The 17,962-nt window shown below is 41.4% G+C and overlaps 1 protein-coding gene across 28 annotated transcripts in view; it reads left to right on the plus strand.

The window, feature by feature from the left end:
• PARD3 (par-3 family cell polarity regulator) overlaps positions 1 to 17,962 on the plus strand; it is a 634,782-nt gene that overhangs the window by 103,265 nt on the left and 513,555 nt on the right. For all 28 annotated transcript variants that reach the window (XM_026483463.4, XM_026483458.4, XM_026483464.4 and 25 more), the window contains exon 2: positions 8,438 to 8,539. In XM_026483463.4, coding sequence (XP_026339248.2) covers positions 8,438 to 8,539 — 102 coding nt within the window. The remainder of the gene's footprint in view (positions 1 to 8,437; positions 8,540 to 17,962) is intronic.

Raw genomic sequence — 17,962 nt, forward strand, 5'->3', positions numbered from 1 at the left:
ATTAGCATTTCTGACTAGTTCCCAGGTGGTAATGCTGGAATGGACTACTTGGAGAACCATAGCTTTAAATCCTCGATGAGATTAGAGCATGTAGTATAATGTTAAGGTGAGTGGTTTTTCAAGCTTTTAGAACAGTCAGAAACTTTTTATTAAAAGAAATATGTTATGTACCTCTCCATTATGCACACTATACAGAGATTGGGAAGAGGGGCTGTAACCAGAAGGCAGCCACTCTGATGCTCTTATTTGAAAAGAATCCTTGTGGGTTTGAGAAAGGCTGGGACATGAATCAGCGGACCTAGCCTGGAGTCCTGGCCAGCAGCATTTATTCATTGTGACCTCTTTTCAGCAGCTTAGGCTCTCTGCGTCTCCATCGTCTCCATCGAAAGCAAGGATCAGAAACCCTCTTACCACATTGAATAATGTGCATGAGTGTGTTTTCAAAATTGTAAAACATAATGCAAATAGAACTGGTGGTGACCACAGTTCTCACTCTTGCCCTGGCGCTGTCCCAGGCCAGCCCCTGATCCCTCCCCCTTTCCCTGGATTTCTGTGGAGTGGTGCAGGAACTGGGGGAGCAGTTGCGACTCAAGTGATCTCCATGTTGTTGTGGAAGTTGTTTCAGAGGTAGGGGTCAGTCATGGGCAGATTGCGTGTGGCTCCATAAGAGATTATGTACTAGTTCTAGTAAAACAAAATGCCAGAAAGTTATTTCCATGTGGTTGGAATTTACCTTTGGTTTCATGCTGCTGTTTTCTTTTTTGATTGACCTATTAAATGAAGCCAGTCACCTTCAAGGAAGGCATTGGGTTTGTGGTTTGCTCTGTGTTACGTGTGGAGGGGAGGTGGTGGTATGTGTGTTGGGTGTGGTTTGGGATGGAAAAGTGGGGAGCAGAGGAGTGCACTTGCCAATAAATATTAGATACTCCCTTGTGATAGAGGCCACTGTTGTTGAACATCAGCTATGCTTTCTGACCATTTGTGTTTTCAGTCCTTATTAAGAAGGCAACAGAAAAATCTGTTTAATGTCAACAGTGTTACAACAAAATTAAAAGTGGGTCCTTTGGTTTGAACTTGTACTGAAAGTTAGGCATTTTTGAAATGGAGCTGATTAGGTAAATTCAAAACTGCGTATATCACATCATGAAATACCAATGATTCTTTTTTTTTTTTAAAGAGAACTGTAAAATGTATTTTTAAAAATGTTTTGTTTTGAGCTTAAGTAAATTAGATACTTACCAAGGGAATTGAGAATGTGGCCTAATTTCTATCCATCGTGCTCTTCTATTGACTTCAAAAATGAAATGTTTTTTTGTTTGTTATATCATTAACTGACCTCATTTGTCTTGGCTACCTAATTACCCTCTGGCTAATACGATTGTTGGATGCTACACTTCAGGCTGTGTGCTGTGCCTGTTATTTTCAGGAATTTTTCGAACCGTTTCTCTCCAGTGTTTTTGTTTTCCAACGTATGGATGTGCATAGTCAGAGTACTGCTAGGATTTTTAGGAAAAGACAGAAGTGCTCATTGCTTATATTGCCTTTTGTTGCTCTTGTCACGTTTTGATTTAACATGGAAGGTTTAACCCAATTTCACTGCCCCACATGTGCTTTGTCCCCATTCTCTTGCAGCCACTCCTTGGGTCTCTGTTTCTGTCTGGAGAGAGAGGTTTCTCTCTTTCTCGCTCTCTCTCTCTCTCTCACACACACATGCACTTTTTAGATTGCCTTCCCTCAAAAGTAATTATAAATTTGATTAAGTATTATTTTCATTATTAAAAGCTGCCTAGAGCAGAACTGTGTATGATAGATACATTGATGACATTTTTCTTATAACTTTTGTGTTTTCCCTGGAATGAACAATACTTTTTCCTTTGTTTGGTCTTCTGTGAATTTACAACCAATTCTACTCCAGCTCAGCCAGTTGTTAAGAAGTAACATCTTGGCACGTTTAGTTACAGTGGATACTCTTTCAGCTTCATCTTGAAGGCCTCTCCTTTGGAGCTCCCGCCTGCTCCCTTGGGGACCCGTCGCCTTCCACACCTGGTGCCCGGCTGATATCCTGAATCAACCTCACATTATCCTGGGAACTCTCTTCTGTGTTCTGTTCCCTATTTTCATATGCCATGCCATCCTCACTCATGGTTTATTTCCTTGGAACACATCTTCCAGTACTTTCCTGAGAGAGTAATTTTTGGAAAAACAGCATTTCTAAAAAATTTTTTTCTACTTTTGCACTTTACTGATGGTTGTTGGGTGAGGTATAGTATTCTTGGTTGGGGACCATTTCTCTTAGGAATTTTGAAGACAGTGCTCCACTGTCATCTGGATTCCAGCGCTGCTCTTGAGAAAGTCAAACTCCTTCTGAGTCCATATCCATTCATTATAGTACTTGTATTTTACTTTCTGGAATGTTTTTGTTTGTTTTATCTTCTGCTTGTCTTCTCTGTTCTGTTGTGCCTTGGTGTATGCCTGTTTTCATAATTTGTGTTGGGTTCTCTACTGGCCTTTTTAATATGGAAACTCTTGTCGTTCTGGGGAACTAACTTGAAATGTTTGTTTTGTTTCGTTTTTTTCCTATTTTCCCATTTCTCTTTTTCTAGAGCTTCTATGATTCAGCAGTTTGACTTACTTGATTTGTCTTCTATTTTATAACCTGCTTTTATCTTCTTTTTTTCCTTTACTTTCCGGGGAGATTTCTTCACTTCCTTTCCGCTCTTCTAATGACTTTTCACTTGAGATGTTTTTAACTTCTAAGAACATTTTGTTTGGCTCGCCTCTCTGTTTTTTCCTTTCCTCTTTCTTTCTCCTTTCATCTTCCTTTGCTACCTGGATGTACCATTATCTGAACTCTCCAGGGTATCAGTGATGGATTTTTTACAACCATCTTCTTTTTATACGGCTTGTTTTTCTCAGTGTGTGTTTTCTATTTGTTTTGGCCTCTGCTCCATCCTTGGGGTTTTCCTCAGGGTCTGTTCCTTGCTTGCTGGCTGTGAGTAAGGGGTACTAACTCTAACATAGACCAGAGAGTGCAGGCAAGGGCTCAGAAGCATGAGCTGCACAGGAGGGCCACCTGGCTGTCTAGATTCCTCTGGCCTTTGCTCTTTAGGTGCCCAGGGAGCGATCTTCCAGCCTCTTGTCTAAGTGGCCTAAACCCAGCTGCCAGCATCCTGGGAACACGTGGAAGCAGAGAGCTGGATTTCTCAGCTTTTCATGTGTAGATGTTCACTTATCTCCCTCACACCCCCCCCCCCCCCTTTTCTGGAGAATAAGCCTCCAGGATGCTGCTGGGGCCATCACAGTGCTGTGTGTCAGGAGGGAAAAAGCTTTGTTGCTTAAAGAGACTTTCAGCCGATCCTGCGATCCTGCTGTTTTCTTCCCATGTTCATTCCTGTCTTCTGAGGCACTTGGTTTCCCCGGTTCCAGAGCAGCTGAGAGCTCTGCTGAGGAGGTCACGTTGCTGACTGGTTTCCCACACGGTCAGCTCGGGCTTCACTTTCCTGGGTCTGCTCCATGTGTTATCATCAGCCCGGCTTCCCAGCGTCCCGCCCTTGTGTCACCCCTGTTTCTCTCTGTTCTTTTTGTTTTTGTACGGGTACACCTTGAAAAATATGTAGCCACTGCAGTTTCAGTGGGCTTTCAGGTTGGAGGCAGAATACATGTGGGTCTCTTTGGTAGATGTTGTTACCTTCCATTTTTGTCATGTAGCCAATTTTGTGCTCCCAGTTTAGTGAATAAACTCTGCCACTCCTCCCTGCCTGTTCGTACCTGTCCTTCAGCTCAGAATGATCTCTGTGTTCTTCCTTCCTCCAGCCTGCTCATTATAAACCTTTCCTGAATCTTTCCAAGCAAAAGTAATCTTTCCTTCCTCTGAACTCAAAGCATTTTTATGTCTGTTTTTCTTATGACGCATGGTCTACCTCCTTTTGACTTTTTGTGTGTCTTATCTGATAAATTTTAATTTCTCACAAAGGGCAGTGGTGGTGGTTTTGCTCTCATCCCATGTTTTGCAAATAGTAATTAATTTTCAAGTTAACATGAATTTTCAGTTATCTTTTTGTGGTCTTATATTTACATGTAAATTCTCATTTGAATGTTTGACAGGATATAGACCACTGCTATATGCTTGGTCATTGCAAGAGTAGGGTACCACTGTTTCTAATTGCAGATTCTTTTCTTGAAACTTGCATGGGTGTAAAATAGGCAGAGGGTGTGTATTCCACGGGTCACCGCTCACAGAAGCTCATGGCTTTGTTGCATAATGTGATGGTGCTCTCTATAGAGCTGGAGAGATTTCTTTACGGAGCCAGTTTTTCCTTAGGATTTTCCCTGTACTGTTTGCTTTTTTTTGTGACCTGGAATAGAGTGGGCAACACCATTCACTGCAACTTGCATTTTATCAAATTACACACCTGAGCTTTCATTCTCAGCTGGTTTTAGGAATGTTCCCTCCACCTCCCCCCCCCCCTGCCCCCTCCCCCGGCCTTAGGCCAGGTCCCAGCCTCTGTTCTTAGTCTGGGTGAGAAGCAGTGATTCTTCATGTGGTTTTGTCCCCAGATTTCTTCTCGGTGGTTGGCCCCATCCTTGGGGACCCTTGTCTGGCCAGGACACTTGCTTCTTGGTAGCTCTCTCTTCATCCGCATGATGGATGAACTTCATTCCTTGTTTCTTGCTCATGTGTAAGGGATTTTTGGTCGTCATAACATAAAATTATTGCTTAATGTTTAAATCTTTGGTTATTTTAAATGTACTAATCCTAAGTGAGACAGATTCTTGTGTTTTTTAAATTGTGTGTTATGTTTACTTTTTAACCCAATGACAGGTATACTTACTGTAGAATTAGTGTTTATTGGTATTGTTAGGAGCATCTTATCACAACTTTTTGTTCAGTTACGTTTCTAAGTTTCTATAGCCGGGACAACAATGCTATTAATATTTCAAACTTTTTAGTGTAAACTACCAAAATGGAATCAACAAATATGCTCTAACTTTTTAGGAGAAGTTTTCCTTACGGGTTCTTCACTGTTCCATTGAAAATACAGCAGATCCTCCGTTTTTTGAAAGAGAATTGTGTTGATGAAAGCTGCCAGTTAAAGTCTCCTGAGAGAGACTGCTGTTCCAAGGAGTTGTATTTCTCAGTGGCAAAAATGTCCTTCCTGGATTTTATACTCTTGTGGGAAGAGGTCATTTTTATGTGCCCTGTTTAGATCTGATGTGTGTGTGTGTGTGTGTGTGTGTGTGTGTAGTGTGCTCTGTTGGGATTAGTGCTGATTTCCTTCTCGGTTTTTTCTCTCAGATAGTTTCTGTTCAGCACGTATTACGGAGTGGCATCTGATAAGTGCTGTCATAGATGTTCTGACGTGGTGTTGTCATGGCTACTTGGCATAGCTGACCATTGAATCAGGACCCTTCTGGAGGCAGGAGACAAGAACCAAATCTCAGAATTAGACAAGCCTTGATCAGATAGCTGAAAGATTATAAGCCAGCTTTATAGAGTATTTGAAAGGGGGGGAGTGATTAGTGGTATAACATTCTGCTGAGAGACCAACGACGATGAGTCTTGAGAATGGACCGTCACATTAAGCAACATGGAGACTCTTGGTAACCTCGATGGACATTTTTGGGAGTGTGGTGGGAAGGAAACTTCATTGGAACAGAATTATGAGAGAAGAAGAATCTGAAACAACAAATCTGTAAAAAAAAATTTGCTGTAAAGAGAATTAGTAGAGTGACTAAAAAGGGTAAAGTAGGGTCAACAGAAGGTTTGTACAATTACTTTAGCACGTGTAAAATAGAATATCAACAGCTTTAAAGGTTCAGCATTTACATCTGAGTACTATTTTCCATACTACTGTGGTGTTTTGAAACATTAACAATGAGGCTGGAGATAGACTTCTAAACTGTCTTGGGGGCTTTCTGGTCAGGAAAAGGTCTTGGAGAAGACGATGAGTGAGGTGTATCATGAGGGGTGAGAAGGGCTAGCCTGGACGATAAGGTGGGGCTCTGGGTAGTAGAGACATGGGACCTCCACGGTGGGGAGGGGGGACAGTTCTGCAGGACTTAATACAGGCTGTGAAAGGGGAACTAATTTGTGTAGAAAGCCTGGAACATAGCAGGTTCTGAAATAGAAAAGTCAAGAAGTTGAGAAAATTGTTAGGAGGGGATTTATTTCAAAGGAGTAGCTCTTAATGTTATAGAAAGGCTGTAGGTTATGATCTCATGTGGAGAGTGTGGGGAGGATTGGGAAGCAAGAAGAGGTTTTTTATAAGCCGCAGTTTAGAGGTCAGTCTGCTTCATTGTGTACTAAAAGTGTTTTAGAAATGAAAGTTGATATTTTAGTTCATTAGGTCATCGTACAGCTTTCTTGGGGGGAAGCAGAGGGCAAGATGGCTCTGTTCTAACCGGCTAGGGAATGATGGTTAGGGTGCACCTTTATTCACCCCCAGGATATTAATTATACCTGATTTCCCTTGGAGGGTTAATACCATTTGGTAAGGAAGAGTAGGAGTATGGTTTGTTCTGTGATGGCTCAAAAATGTAGAAATGATGAATTCTGGAGCACTGTTGGACCCTGTAGCAGCAGGTGTCCTAAAGGACTCTCTGGACAACATTGTAATCTGGGAATCATGCAGAGTAAGGCTCAAGACTGAAGATGGATGGCAGAGTGCGCACGCGCGCGCGCGCGCGCGCCTGTGTGTGTGTGTGTGTGTGAGAGAGAGAGAGAGAGAGAGAGAGAGAGAGAGAGATGTGGTGTGTTGTGTGTTTTACAAACTTAGTCTCTGTGTTCTGGATGAACGATCAATTTGAGTACTGGCTCTCCTTTGAAAGAAGTCCAGATAAATGAAGGCGCAGAGTAACTATATGGTATTTGCATTAGTAGTTTTTATGGTAATGTTTAATAGTTTTGAGAATTAGGGTCTGAGCTGCTTTCTGTGCTGGTGAAAACGTGACAAGATTGGTAATTCAGCGTTTTTAGTAAGTGTCCCGTTTTAGTGATTCTCAGGTGTTAGAGATTATCTTTGAGGGCTTGTGGATACGGATTCCGTGGCCTCAAGGTGCGAGTCACTAGATGCAGGGTGGGCTCGGGAATCTCTAGTCGAAAGTCACTCATCTTTCCTCTTTTCCACCAGCCTTTCCTGTAAGAGTCATACCTGTCTGGGGCCATACTACCCTGAACACGCCCTATCTCAACTGATCTCGGAAGCTAAGCAGGGTTGGACCTGCTTGGTACTTCGATGGGAAGGAGCCCTACCGAACATCAGGGTTCAGACGGGAAAAGTGGAGTGTTAACTTGAACTTTTTATTAGTAGTTCTTTGTTGTGGATAATTCAGTAGCTAATGGCAAAAGATACAGTTTAGTATATTTTCATTTGAGTGTGCCAATGAGAATGCTTATACAAATTTAAAACAACTATGTTATCTTCAAATGATTTTAAAGCATGGGTTTACATTATAGTGTGTGTGGATATGTATGAATACGTGTGTGTATACATATGTAAGTGTGCACACACCCCCTTATGAAGAAGTGTACAAAATTTAGAATGGAGTCCTTTGTCTTCCTTCTCCCCAGCCCACTCCCCGGATATAAGCACTGCACATTTCAGTGTGTATGTTTGGGGGATATTTTTATATGTACATATACAATTATATGTAACTTTGTCTTTACAAAAATAGACTCAAACCACACACATTTTTCTGAGCTTGCTTTTGCTCACTAATGGCCTTGTCAACCTTCTCCTGTGTCAGTATATTTAGACCTGTTTGTTGGGCCTACTTTGAGCCACTGGGTGTGCAAACTCTTTCCCAGGTAGGTGGTAACATGAGTTTTTTAGACATGCAATATATGTTGCTTGCTTATTAGAATATCTGTATGAATTGGACTGAGCGAATTAATAAATATTTCGTATTGGGCAGTGGGAAACCCAGCATACTCTAACAAACCAATATTTCTTTTTTTTTTTTTTTTTAAAGATTTTTATTTTATTTATTTATTGGACAGAGAGAGAGACAGCCAGCGAGAGAGGGAACACAAGCAGGGGGAGTGGGAGAGGAAGAAGCAGTCTCCCAGCGGAGGAGCCCGATGTGGGGCTCGATCCCAGAACGCCGGGATCACGCCCTGAGCCGAAGGCAGACGCTTAACAACTGAGCCACCCAGGCGCCCCCAAACCAATATTTCTTATGCAGTGACTTGTGCTGGCTTCTGTAGTTCTGTCGTAACAGGGTATCAGCCGCTGAGCCAAAGGAAAGAGTATTCAGGAGTCCCTCATTAAAGGAAAGGAAAATTGAACAGCAGAGACAGGGAACTGCCTGAATTTTCAGTCAATTGCAATGTTGTCGATTCCTTTTTATGGACAGGAAATTACCACAGTTTACGTTGTTGCGTTTCCTTTTGGTGATGCTAACTTGCTATATTCAATGTTTCTGTTCTTCTCTACAGGATCCAAACTACTGGATACAGGTGCATCGACTTGAACACGGAGACGGAGGGATACTAGACCTTGATGATACCCTCTGTGATGTAGCAGATGATAAAGACAGAGTGAGTTCAAGTCCAGGGAAGCCCTTTAGTGCAGAATGAGGGGTGGGTGGGTAGGTGGAAGTACTTCCCTTACTGATGAGACACTTACTTTAAAAAACGTTTGGGTCACTCCCTTTGGTATGTTTGTTTTATAACAAGTATTGTCAGTCTTCACTAACCTGAACTCTAGGGTGTAATGCTTTTCTTGACACCTCTGCTTTATTAAGTTTACTATGTTTTAGAATTTTAAAATTCCAACTTTTTGAATGGAACTCTCTTTAAAAGGTTCCCCTGCCGTTTTCCCCTTTGTCTTAATCAAACCGACCGTCTTTCTGGACAGCCGAGGTCCGTTTCAGTGTGTGAGAACGCAAGGTGTCTGAGTTCTGATGTGAGCACCGGCCGGTCCTCGCAGCGGGCGTGTGAACTGCCCGGCTACCGGCTACCGCTACCGAGGGAGCAGGTGCGCCCCAGGCCTCCTCCCGGGTGCGCTCCGCGTTCAGAAAGCCACACGGGTCTCGGCGTTGCTCTCGGTGAGCTTTTAGACTGCAGCGCCATCGTGAGTGTCGTCTGTGATTTCGGCGTCGTGGACGTGGCCAGCCCAGGCCTGTCAGTGTTCACTTGCACCCCACCGTTTTGTCTGTGCTCTTTGAGGGAAGAGGAGAAGTGACAGTATTTTAAGAATTTATGACAGGTGATTCCTACATGCAGAGCCAAATATCCTAATTATTGTCATGAGGTGATGGGGCTTGAGCAGTCCTTGGCCACACCCTCGTTTGTGTGCCGGTTCTGATGAAGCTGTGGAAGGGCTGCCGGCCACACACACGACGGATCTTCATGTGTGTAAGGGCACAGGATAGGTTGAAACAGCCAGGTTACAGCAGGGGGTTGGAAGATGGTGAAGCTGTCTCATACTCTCACTGGTTCTTCCTGCGGAGCTCTCTGTCTTCCTCCCAGTCTCTCCCTTCCTCCCGCTGCCCACCTTCCTCCTCCCCTCCCATCCCCCCTTCTCTCCCTCCCTCCCCCCACTCCCCTTATTGACCCTTTGCTTCATCCTCCCTCCATTCCTCTACTTGGCTGGGAGCTGGCAGAACACAGCTGTCTTGTTTTCTCTACTCCTACTTTCCCGACAGCATCGCACCTCGTTCAGAATTGGCAGATACCTTCTATGTTTTCTTGAAATCTTAAGGAAAATGAAAAATCTCAGGTACCAAATAGTGTGTAAATTCAGGGATATTTGATTCACTAGCACCTGCCATTGTGGGGTTTGTCCCGTGTAGCCCCTGTGGGCTCCTGCACTGTATCAAACATGCAGAACTTTTCTGCCCATTTTATGATTTGCTGCTAGTTCTCTTCGTGTCACTTCTCCTTTTGGGGCTTTTCAGTGAGCCAGGTATAAGGTGACTCACAAATCCTTTTCCTGCCATCCACTTATCTAGAAACTTAAATTATAGTCAATTCATTGTGTGGTTCAACTTCAAAGCTTAAAGCAACTATCGAGGTTTATGAAGAATTCAAACAGGTGCCCTTGCCCAGCTATAATATTACAAAGAGATGAACTCATGTTATATTAATCTTTCAATATTTTCCTGTTCTCCCTTCCTCTTCCTTGTTTTCTTTCTTTCTCTTTCTCTTTTTCTTTTCTTTCTCTCTCTCTCTTTCGTTCGTTGCTTTTTCTAATATAAAAATAATACAGCTCCCTGTGAAGAAAAACACGTAAAGAAGGAAATAATCACCTGTGATGACATTGTTGCCCAAGGCTCATCACTGGCGTTATTTGAGTGGGTTTTGCATCCTGACTCTTCCTTTTGCTCAAATATTGACACAGACTTTCTTTTAAATAAGAAGGATCGAGTAGTAGCCTGCTTTTTCTCTTTGAGCTGATTATATTTCCATGCCCATTAACCGTGGCGTTTCGTTTTTACGGATCGATGTACTCGTTACTGTACTTGTTTTGGATGCTTAGGTGACTGTGGAGACGAGGCGGTCATTGTGCACTTCTGTCTTCTGTGCTCTTGCGTTCTGAGCAGCAGTGACAAGCATGCCCGCATTTCTCCACCTGTGTTTCCTTTTTGATTGTGTACAGACAGGTTTTGCCTCAGGTTGGTACCATCCCACTCACACGTTGTGCCTTTCAGTAGAGTGAATCAGAATGTTTATGAGATTGCCTCCACGGTCTGCCTGGCTCTGGAGTGTGGCTCGGAATAGCCTGCTGTGGACTTGGGGCTGCTCAATGACTTGGACGGGGGGCTGTTCACTGTCTGAGTGCTCGAGAACACTGAGCTCAGAGGACCTCTGTGCACTCAGCACCTGTGGTCATGCTCTTTGGGTTCACGGAGTACAGATGACAGTTTCTCCCCCTCCCCTAGTGCCTCAGCTAGCACACGCCTGCTCACCAGTGTTCATATTTTGAACAGGTAGAACACTGAGGTGTAGATGGTCAGCAGTGTGATTCTTAAAAATCTTTGGAAATGTTTTAGGCTCAGTCTATGGCATTTTTGGTGGATGTTCCACGTGTACTTGAAAGAGTTGTATATTCTGCACTTGTTGGATTGTGTGTTCTGTACAGATCAGTTAGGTTAAGGTGGTCGATACTGTTGTTTAGGTCTTTGGGGTAATTTGTTACTCGGCAACTGAAAATAATACTCTTCTTTCAACACAGTTAACTATTAGGTTACACACAAAAATGGAGGAAGAGGCAAATTATCTTCTAAAATAGTTGCTGTTGAAATCAGAGGATACTTACTAAACTTTTTTATTTTTTAAAGATTTATTTATTTGAGGGAGGGAGAGAAAAGAGAGAATGAGGTGGGAGGGGCAGAGAGAGGGAGACAATCTCAAGCAGACTCCCACTGAGCGTGGAGCCCCACTTGGGGCTCGATCTTGTGACGCTGAGATCATGACCTGAGCTGAAACCAAGAGTCAGACCCTTAATCAGCTGTGTCACCAAGGCACCCCTGAAGAAGAATGTTTCAGATGTTCATAAACGAAATAAGTTTTTAGGGAGTTTTATATCTTGCAGGTTAAATTCAGTTTCCAAATAGAAAGATGCTGGAGAATACCATGTACCACAGACTGAAAGAACTTTTAAATTATTGTTTTATTTGTTCAGAGATATTTATTTATTATTTATTTTTTGTGTTTATTTATGTTCAGAAATATTTAAATATATATGTGATTAATTTAAATTTTTGGATGAACTTCTGAAACGACCCATTTTAAGTTGTCACTATTAAAAAAATATAATTAAGAATCCAGAATCTCAACACTCACATTCATGGTATTGTCAGACGCGTTATTCAGGCTGAAGGGTTGCATGTAGTCAGTTGTATGGCTTCTTTCCATGGCTTTGAAATTTGACTCTGATTTAATCATCCTGGAGTGTTTTCAACTATTTTTGGCAGCTACTCTTGAGTAAGGATTTTGACACCTGTTTTGCTTTTAGGTTAAAAAAGGCATTACAGTTCTCTTAAATAATAAAATTGCTCTAAAAAGTCTCCTGTTTAATGAAAATCCTCTGGTCATGTTTAAAATGCAGATACCTAGCCTAGGGAAATAGGGTCTCCATTTGCCAGGCCTGGCCATCTGCATTTTGTAACCCATCCAGGTGGTATTTGGGCTCACTAAACTTTGCAACCATGCTTTAATGGCCCTGCCATCAATCTCTGTAATGGGGAAATTTCTTTCAAAGGTGTAAATTATATACCCAGTCAGTGTGAATTTGTGAAATTATGAAAAATTACTTTTTATAGAGGGATATTAGGATTAAGAGGCAATAATTTAAATGATAGCAAAAGAAGATTGAAGTACCTAATTAGTACCTAATTTTGCTCATTATCCTTTAATTATTAGAGTTTAATGCACAGCACTGAGGAAGTTTTCTTTTAGTGCCTATATAATTCCAATGACCAGGATTTACCCAAGTTTATTCAAAATGGAATTAGCATGGGTTGTCTTGGGTTCATAGAGTAGGTTTGATTTTCTAAGATACAGAATTTTCTAGATGTACTTTGGGCGTATAAATATGCCTTGTTTTGCTTGTCCCTTCTCAGCATTGCTGCTTTCCAGTAAAAGGGAACAGAGAATCCGAGTGTGCATGCTGTCATGGTGTTTTATTTACTCTTAGTGTCTCAATCTCAGTTTTCTCAGTTGACATTTTGCCAAATGATGAAAAACTCAAATGGTTTCCATGTTATCTTTAGCACTCATTAGAACAGCTGTAATGGGTTTGTCTATATGTGCTTTCCTGAGTGCCAAGCTGTTTCTTTCTGAATTTCTTTCTGGTTTGATCTTTGTTATTTATTATTTTGGTGAACCTTCCCTCAGTTCTCCTCAAATAGATCTGGGCCACTCCTGTTATTTCTCTGTGTACTACAGTAAAATATGAAATTTCCAGATAGATTACAGAATAAAAATGTTCTGTATTCGCGTCCCTCTGCATGCCAGTCACCTGAGACTGACTGTAAGAACATTAACGGAGATTTCAGGTGGACTGACCAAGAACTTAAAGGTGGGGGAAGTGCGCTCTCGTGTGTGTGATCAGCAAGAAGAAAGCCTTTTCCATAGGTCACTGCCTTCTTTTTCATACCTTTGATGCTGAGGGTGACTTAAGATGCGGTAGCAAGCACATCCTTTGTCATCCTTGGGTGTAATTTTGTTTTGACCAGGAATGATGTCATGTATGTGCTATTTTTGTGATGACCTTGGTAAATATATTTTTTTATAGGTTGTATTTATTTGAGAGAGAGAGTGTGAGCGAGCGAGCGCGCACACGGGCAAGAGAGCACAAGCAGGGGAGGGGGGAGAGGGAGAGGGAGAGGGAGAAGCAGACTCCCCGCTGAGCAGAGAGGCCCACGTGGTGCTCAGTCCCAGGACTCCAAGATCTAGACCTGAGTTTAAGGCAGACGCTTAACTGACTGAGCCACCCAGGCGCCCAGGAAATGTCTTCTACTATCTGCGCCTTGCTCTTTGTGGAAGAAGGGTTGAATGGAATAGTAATTTAAACTGTTTCTGAAAGTTTGTATGAGCTTGAAGAGTGGGCGCTGGAGGCCAGACGCTGTGGAGGATTGTTATGGAGACTGCTGGCTGCTGCTTGTTGGGAAGAACCCAGGATTTCCTGGGGACAGTTTGGCCAGTGTCCTCCGTTAGAAGCGTGTTGAGAAAAGGAAACTGTAAAAATTTATTGGAATCATGGGCAAGCAGTAATTTCTGCATGTTGGATGAAGCTAGTACTGAGGCATATACCACACATTTTCATCATTCTCCTAACTTACAAACTGATGTAGTTTTTGTGCCTCTTGTATTCACAATATTCCTGCCCCATCAGACGTCTGATGTTAGTATTGCCAAAACATGTAATAAATCTTGCTTTTGAAATACATACCTGGCACAACTTTCAGGTAAGGGACGTGGTTTAATTTTAAAAGTTCACTGTTTTCTACTGATCTAGGTGTTATTTTTTGTTACTTATGTGTAAATCATTATTTTACTTTTTTGGCATTAAGTCATTGAAAAATAATCAGTGTCCAGAGAGGTGATGGTAGGAGCGCATCTTGCTTCTCTGGAAAACGTATGTGCACGTTGACTTTAAAGGGGTTATACATTCTGTGCCCTGGCTGTTGATAATGTGGAGAGAAGCACTCTTGTTTTTATTTATGCTGGAGACAGTCACCGTTTGTACAGGTTTTAGATGAGAATGAAGAGCGTATTTTTGGTTCTGGAATAAGCATTGTTAAAATGAATTTATTTGGTGATATTCAAATGAGTTTCTAAAACATTAATAAGCCTGAAGAATAAGATCTGAAGAGACGGCTTCTTGCTTAAATTACAGTGAGAGCTCACAGCTCATAATTGAAACAAATCTAATTTTAATTTCTTTGAAGACTCGATTCTTCTCCTTAACGCACCACCAAGCATGTGCCTGGTAAGAGAAAGTTTTGAGAGTTAAACTCCTTTGTTGTCAAGACTAAAACACTAAATTGCAGCATGAGGTCAGTTGATTTTGAGAATGTTCGTATCCTGAAGGTAGGAGTGCGCTGCGGAGTTCGTAGGATAACTGCTTTTTCGCCGTTTTTTTGGTCCCCTCACCCCCCGCCAGCAAATTTCTTGTTGAAGACCTGGCCCATGAATACATTGCTTTAGTTATGTCTAAACATGGGAGAGAATTTTTGTGAACTAGGATTTCTGAATAATAATAATAATTATTATTTAAAAAGGCAGCACGTATGATAATTTCCTTTGAAAGATAGTAAGACTTTTAGTCTTATTTTTAGTTCATTTAACTGATTTACTGAGCACCTAATATGTGCCAGGCATTATGCTCAGTGCTGTAATATAGCGTCGAACAAAAGTAGACACCGTTTGTCCTTTCCAGGGCCTCATGGTGGTTTGTGAGAGTCAGACTTAATCACAGAAATTAAATGTAGAATCACCAACAAATAGTAGTCTGAAGAAAAGGAATCATGTCACAAACGGTGGAAGAAAGTACCGTGACCGAGTCACGGTAAAGCAAGACGTGCCAAAAAGATACGATCAAGCTGAATCTGAAGGACGGGTAAGTGGAAATCGACAGTGTTAGGTGATGAGAGTGACGTTTGAGAAATGTCTCCCTGGCTGCAGTGTGAGGATGAAGGGATAGGAGGCAGAGTGGATGCAGGGATCCCAGGTAGCAGGTTTGCCCACGGACGTCTTAGATCGATGGAGGCTGGGCCACGTGCAGTTGGTGGGAAGTAGGTAAATGGGAGAGGGATTTACTAGGTAGAGTCTGGTGGTGGGGCTGTTTACCAAGGCCGGGAGTGCTGCATGGTGGCCAGATTTGGGACAGGGTGGGAGATGAGGGATTCACACTTGATTTAGTGACTTTGGGTGTCTTGCAGGTGCCTTGATGTTTGGAACTGAAGTGCAGATAAGCTCATGAATCAGATATAAATTTATTAATGATCAGGTTAAACCAACGTATGAAACATGGTCTAATTTTAGTAGAAATAATTATGTGTACCAGAAAAAGTTTGAAGGGACACGCCAAAAAATGTCTGTGGTTTGCAGTGAGAGTGGAGTTTGTGATTAACTGGGGGTGTTCTTATTTTGTTTTTTTAATTTCTCTGTAATTCTGTGTCTTCCTAATTCCACAATGAAGAAAGCATTAGGCAGTTCTAAATATAACTGAGAATAGAATCATCTTTTTAAACTTTAATGGGAATTGGCAGAGGGAAAGACTGATTTTAAAGAGTTTGATGACTTCGAATTGAAATGATTTGTATTAAATAGACTTCATTAACTAGACGATTTGATTAATTTCCTCCTAAATGGATTTATTTTAGTTAGGCTCTAAAGAAAATATTTAAATTAAATGCTGAGTAGAGCACCAAATGGCTAATTAATTAATTCAGAGAGATGATTTCCCAACATTTACATATTTTATGGCTACTGGTTTGCCCACAGCTCATCGATTTGTGGGTGGATGGGTTGGGGAGTGCAGGGCCAGGTGTAGCAGAGGTGGTGGTGGTGAGGAGTGCATGTGGAAGGGAACAGAGAAGGGGGCTTGGCCTCCTACATGGCCTGCTGATTGGAAAGTTTCCTCATAAGCATTTGGAGTTTTGAAATTGGGAACAGCCTGTACAATATTGGCTGCTCACCAGTTTTCCTAGGGAAAGCAGTCAGGACTTTGCTTGTCTAGGGCCACCAGAGTTAGGGAAAGTGGGAGACAGAGTCTCTCACTCTTTCTGTTATCATATTAATTGTAGGCCAGGGCTTGGTTCTTGGTTTGTTGCACCTTTTAAGTTGCTTTATCAAAGATGGGCATCTTGTTTGGGGGGGAGAAGAAGCCACACGGCCTGTATTTGAATCCCAGCTTCATGATTACGTTATGAGCTTCAGCAAATTACTTAATCTCTCTAACCTCAGTTTTCCCATCTCTAAATGGAGGATAATGATTGTACCTTTGTAAGGTTGTGTTGAATTTAAGTTTAAAACTGGGGATTTGTGTTATCAGCACTCTTTAGCAAAAATAACATCCCAGTAAATGGTAATTGCTGTCATATCACTACCACCGTTATCATTGAATTACATTAACACTCATTCTTTTAATATTAGTTTCTAATGATTTAAAAACAAATAAGCCATGTTATCTTGGGTATTTAATGAAAAAATTTCTATAATATTTACTTTCATTTGTGGGTTTTTTTTGTTTGTTTTTTTTTTTACATTTCTATCAATTTGGAAAGAGCTTGGTAATAGTTACTCAGTAGTAATTGTTGGAAGGAATACATTATTTTCTGAATCCTTGACATTTGAGGATTTTTAGTGTACTATCAATATGCATATTCTTCTGAACAGAATAAAAGTGAAGATCCCAGTTTCAATTTTTAGTGTTTGGGAGCCAACAAAAACTGTGTCGTTAAAAAAAAAAACAACAAAAACAAAAGCACAAATAGACTTGACATCAAAAGCAAAGGCAACAAAACAAGTGGGAAGACATCAAGTAAAAAAGTTCTGCTCATCAGAGGAAACCATCAAAAACATGAAAGGCAACCTATAGAATAGGAGAAAATATTTGGAAAACATTTATCTGATAAGGGGTTAATATCCAAAATATATAAAGAACTCAAACCATTCAATAGCAGAAAACCAAAAAAATCTGATTAAAAACCTGGGCAGAGGAACTGAATTAACATTTTTTCCAAGAAAGTCATATAAATGGCCAGCAGATATATGAAGAAGAGGTGCTCAGCATCACTAATCATAAGGAAATGTCAGTTGAAAGTACAATAAGATACCACCTCGTACCTGTTAGAATGGCTATCATCAAAGGAGGATGTGGAGCAAAGGGAACCCTTGTGCACTGTTGGTGGGAACGTGAACTGGTGCAGCCACTGTGGAAAACAGTATGGGGGTCCCTCAAAAGATGAGAACTAGAACTACCATATTATCCAGCAACCCCAATTCTGAGTGTATATCTGAAGAAAATCAAATCACTATCCCAGAGAGATATCTGCACTCCCGTGTTCATTGCAGTATTGTTCACAGTCGCTGAGGTATGGAAATAATCTGTGTCCGTCAATGGATGGATGGATAAGGAAGATCTCACATCTGTGTGTGTGTGTGTGTGTGTGTGCGCGCAATGGAATATCATTCAGCCATTAAAAGGTTATCTTGCCATTTATGATAACGTGGATGCATCTCTTTGAGGGTATTATGTTAAGTGAAATAAGTCAGATGGAGAAAGACAAATACTGTGTGATCTCACATATAGAATCTAAAAGTGAACTCCTAGAGACAGAGCCTCGAATTTTGGTTACCAGGGCCTGGGAACTGGGAGCAAAGGGGTGGTGTTGGTCAAAGGGTACAAACTTAAGATGAATAAATTCTGGGGCTCTAGTATACAGCATAGTGATTATAGTTAATAACGCTGTATTAAATGCTAAAAGTTGCTAAGAGTAGATCTTAAAT

The sequence above is a fragment of the Ursus arctos genome, unplaced genomic scaffold (genome assembly GCF_023065955.2).
Source record: "Ursus arctos isolate Adak ecotype North America unplaced genomic scaffold, UrsArc2.0 scaffold_30, whole genome shotgun sequence".
Taxonomy (NCBI): Eukaryota; Metazoa; Chordata; class Mammalia; order Carnivora; family Ursidae; genus Ursus; species Ursus arctos.